This window comes from Carlito syrichta, unplaced genomic scaffold, assembly GCF_000164805.1.
Source record: "Carlito syrichta isolate Samal-C Ts95f unplaced genomic scaffold, Tarsius_syrichta-2.0.1 Scaffold313900, whole genome shotgun sequence".
Classification (NCBI taxonomy): Eukaryota; Metazoa; Chordata; class Mammalia; order Primates; family Tarsiidae; genus Carlito; species Carlito syrichta.
Window position 1 is genome coordinate 669,439 of NW_007257996.1, and position 4,487 is coordinate 673,925.

General features: G+C 60.0%; 1 protein-coding gene across 1 annotated transcript in view; it reads right to left on the reverse strand.

The window, feature by feature from the left end:
- Positions 1-2,571: 2,571 nt before the first annotated feature.
- Positions 2,572-4,487, reverse strand: part of LHX3 (LIM homeobox 3) — a gene marked incomplete at its 5' end in the record, with an annotated part of 5,239 nt that continues 3,323 nt past the window's right edge. Inside the window, 2 exons of the mRNA XM_021718853.1 lie at positions 2,572-3,063; positions 4,266-4,484. Coding sequence (XP_021574528.1) covers positions 2,645-3,063; positions 4,266-4,484 — 638 coding nt within the window. The remainder of the gene's footprint in view (positions 3,064-4,265; positions 4,485-4,487) is intronic.

The window sequence follows — 4,487 nt, forward strand, 5'->3', positions numbered from 1 at the left end:
CCCCCCTCCCTCTCCCCTTCCTCTTCCCCCTCTCCCTTACCGACCTCTTCCCGCCCTCCCTATTCCCCTTCCTGGGTCTCGTGTCTTCCTCGTCTTTGGGGGGGAGGGACACAGGAAGCAGCTGTGGGATCGCAAAAGGGTGACAGTACCCCCGAAACACAGCCGGTCCCATCCCATCTCCCTCAAGAGCTGACTGGCCCTGGAGAGACCTGGGTGGCAGAAAAGGGGGGAGACCCGGGTCCGGCTTCCCTTGGCCACCCCCTGCAGGCAGCCACCGGCTCCGGCATGGGGGGACGCTGAGGCCGGCCTTAAGGTTTCTGTGAAAGCCGCTCCGCAGCCCACCTGCCAGCTGACATTCCCTCCCTCCTCCATGGAGATATACAGATGTCCAGGCTCCAGCAATGGCTCCTGCCTCCAGCATCCACTCTGCCCCCGGGGAGAGACCCTCAGAGGGAGACACCCTCAGGGAGGATGTCCAATCTGCCTATCCTTAGAAGTGCTTCTGCCACCGCCCCCTAGACAGCACGGGGAGGAGAGGGGAGATGCACAGACCTTGGGCCTCCCCTCTGAGGGACTGTCACCACTGTATGCTATTTACAGAGAGAAAAGCTGGGTTCAGAGGAGTCAAGTCACCAACCTGTGGTCACACAGCAAGTTAGCAGACGCTGGGATTAGAATCCAATCTGGAGAGACTATGACTGTGCCTGGGTCACCCTACCAGCTGATGCCAGCACCTCCATCCTAGCTGGTGCCAGCTGCAAGCTGTGAGCAGCTGGGTAGGCTCCTGGACAGCCCAGCCCTGGCTCTTCCAAGGACAGTGTGCAGAGACCCAGCTCCTACCCTCCCACACCTCCTTCCAGTGCTCTGAGGCATGGCCAAGATCTTGAATCAAAGGCAGCCCAGACCAGGGGCGCAGTGGCTCACGCCTGTCATCCCAGCACTTTGGGAGGCCAGGGTGGGGAGGATTGCTAGAGATCAGGAGTTCGAGACCAGTCTGGGCAACATAGCTAGACCGAGTCTCTATTAAAAAAAAAATTAGCCAGGCATGGTGATGTGAACTTGTAATTCCAGCCACTAGGGAGGCTGAGGTGAGACCTTGACTCAAAAAATAAAGGTGGGGAGCCCAAATTCACAACTGGTGCCAGCCCCGGCAGGGACCTAACGCTCAGGGCACCACCTCTCAGCTTTCAAAGTCCCACCCCCGTGCCTGGCACCCAGCCTCACTAAACACACGGTCTTCCATCAACTGTAACTTGACAAATTTATTGAAGTCTTGGAAAGAGCGGATCACCCAAGAATAAATAAAAGACACGGAACATTCACAGAACCGATAGGTAGCTCAAGACTCAGGTTTACGGGAATGACTTTGACCTACACGCGTGCCGGCCTATGTGTCTGGGACGTGGCTGCAGACAGCTCCCAGAAACTTACAAAAGTATCTGATGGGGAAGGCAGGGCAGGCTCAGCGGAGCCCATTCCTCCTCCAGCGGTAGCGATGCCCTGACCTGCCAGCAGGCAGAACCAGCTCAGATGGGGCCGGCTTTTGGCAACAGACATCAGTAGGCAGAGCCTGGACACCAAGGGCCTGGGGTGGCTGTGACTGGGGCTGGAGGGGGGATGAAACCATCTGGGCTGGGGTCAGCTCTCCATGGGCTTAAAGAATTGATCTCAGAGTGAAGGATCCCCAGGGATTTCTGCCCCCTTCACAGGGCACTCAAGAAGAACAGAAAGATCTAGAAATCTGAGAGAGGGGGTCCAGGGCCAGGGAGGCCCGAGGCCTGGGGAGGGGAGAAGCCCTCTCCTTTTTGTCAGTGACCACAGAGCACACCAGAGTCGCCCCCACTCTGCACCCTCATGGCCACCTCCTGCCTAAGGTGGGGCCATGGGGTTAACAGCTCAGAGACATACGGAGCCTGGGGGTGAACACAAAAGTCTTTTTTTTTTTGAGTTGGAGTCTCAGTCGCCCAGGTTGAAGTGCAGTGGCACACTCAGGGCCACCGCAGCCTCGACCCACTGGGCTCCGGTGATCCTTCCACCTCAGCCTTCCAAGTAGCTGGAACTACAGGCATGCGCTACCACGCCCAGCTAATTTTTGATTTATTGTCGAGACGGGGTCTCGCCAAATTGCCCAGGCTGGTCTCAAACCCCTGGGCTCAGACAATCTTCTTGCCTCAGTCTCCCAAAGTGCTGGGATTACAGGCTTGAGCCACCACGCCCGGCCTCTTTTTACTTTTTAATTTTAGAAGTGAAAGTATTTTCCAGCCCCAGGGATGTGCTGGTCTGGGCTGGGCCTGACCACCCCCGAGGCCCGGCCTCTGCAGGGGTGACATTTCATGTCGAGAAACAGCAGCAGGTACGCAGGTCAGTAAAGGGGAGAAATTTGCTTACAAAAAAAGACCCGAGAGTCACCGGCTGCCTGGGCAGCCACCAGGTGGGCCAGCCCATGTCAGATGGGTGGAGGAGTCAAGCGGGACCCTCAGGCTCAGAGAGGGAGCTGCCGGTCAGCAATGGGCAGGCTCCCCAGCTGCCAGCCCTCCCTTGACAGTCTCGTCGGCTTCCTCAGAGATCAGCCCCGAGCCACCCACCCAGGGGCAGCGCCGCCACGATTCCTTGTGTCCGGTGCTGGGTGGAGCAGGGGCCTGGGTCAGAACTGAGCGTGGTCCACCTCGTCCAACCAGGAGGCGGGGCTGGCAGGGAAGTCGGGGTACCCCCCGCTGCTCCCCGTGGATAGGTCAGAGCTGGGTCCGTTCCCGGTCAGCACCCTCATGGGTGGGGGTCCGCCTGGGGTCCCCGAGGGCACCAGGCCCAAGCTGGCATCGGGGTACACCAAGCTGGAGAGGAGGGGCTGGGGGCCGGGGAGGCTCTGCGGGGCGGCAGGGGATGGCGGCACGCCGTAGGGACTGCTGGGGCGCAGCTCTCGGAACTGCTCTGGGCCTGCCAGGCCTCCGTGCTCCAGGGAGAAGCTGCCCAGGGCTCCCGAGGGTCGGCCCAAGGTCGAGGCAGGCTCCCCCAGGCTGCTGTAGAGACCGTTGGCGGGGCCCATCTCTGCCATGGAGGGCTCATCTGTGGAGGAAGCGAGGGATCCCATCAGCGCTGGCCAGCCCTGTGTCCTCTCCTGCAGGGGGAGCCACCACCAGGCCAGAGCAGGGGTGACAGCCCCAGTCACGCAGCGGGTCCGCGAGGCTCCTTCTGCTCTCAAAACTGACGGCTGCCCCCTGCCCCGCCCCCTCCCACCCTGAGTTAGTTCTGCTCAGTCCTACCGGTCCGGTTTCTGAGGATAATAGTGGATTCCTGGTGGGATGAGAGCCTGGAGTAGCCCAGTCAGGGTCCGGGGTTCCAGGTCCACCCCCAAGGCCACCCAGGGAGGAAGGACAGATGCCACCCTTGCATTTTGTAGATGAGGGCATTTAAGTCCAGAGGGGAAGGGTGAGTGGCCTATGGTCACAAGGTGGCCCAAGCTTCTTGGACACACTTTCTGAGATGGACATGAGGAGGTGGGGTGTGGTGTCCCCCGTGCCAGAGAATGAAACCAATAATCTGGTCCAACTGGGAGCGGTGGCTCACGCCTGTAATCCCAGCACTTTGGGAAGCCTAGGCAAGAGGATCACTTGAATCCAGGAGCTCAAGACCAGCCTGGGTAATATAGTGAGACCTTGTCTCTACAATAAAATAATAAAATAAATTAACCAAGGATGATGGCACATGCCTATAGTCCTAGCTACTCAGGAGGCTGAGGCAGGAGGATCACCTGAGCCCAGCAGGTCAAGGCTGTGGTGAGCCATGATCTTGCCACGGCACTCCAGCCAGGGCAATAGAATGAGACCCTGAATAACAATAACAACAACAACGACAACAAAATAATAATAATAGGGTTCCACAGAGGAGAGTGGAACCTCTCTCCTCAGCCTAGGGGAGCCCCTCCTCCAAGCGGGGACTTTCCATCCTTCCCCCCAAAATGTTTCCTGTCCTCCTAAAGGTCACTGTGAGGACTGAGAGCCAGAGGGTGGTTCTGAACCCCCCACAGCCCAGCAGGTGCCGGCTCAGGGGCAGGCCGGGACACAGGGGTTCTGTCCACCTGGAGGAAGAGCGGTGGTCCTGATGGCCACCCAGGGGCCTGGGGTCGGGACCAGGGTATGTAAAGAAATGTTTCTGTAAGTCAAGCTGCAGAGGCCACCAGCCGGGACCCGCGGGAGTCCAGGCTCCTTGCCCCCCTCGAGCCACGCCCTTGTGCCCCGGGCTTGCCTGCTGGCTGCGCGCAGCCTTACCCGTGAAGGAGACCTCCGCGTCGCTGTCTTGGCCCTCCTGGACGCTGTCCTTGTCCGACTTGGAGCCGCCCCGGGAGCGCTTCATGTTGCGGAAATACTGTCCCCAGCGCTGCCGGCCGGCGTCCTTCTTCAGCCTCTTTTCCTTGGCCCGGCGGTTCTGGAACCAGACCTGGGGCCGGGGCGGAGGCCGGGTGAGCGGAGGCGCGGCCGGGCGCGGGGCTG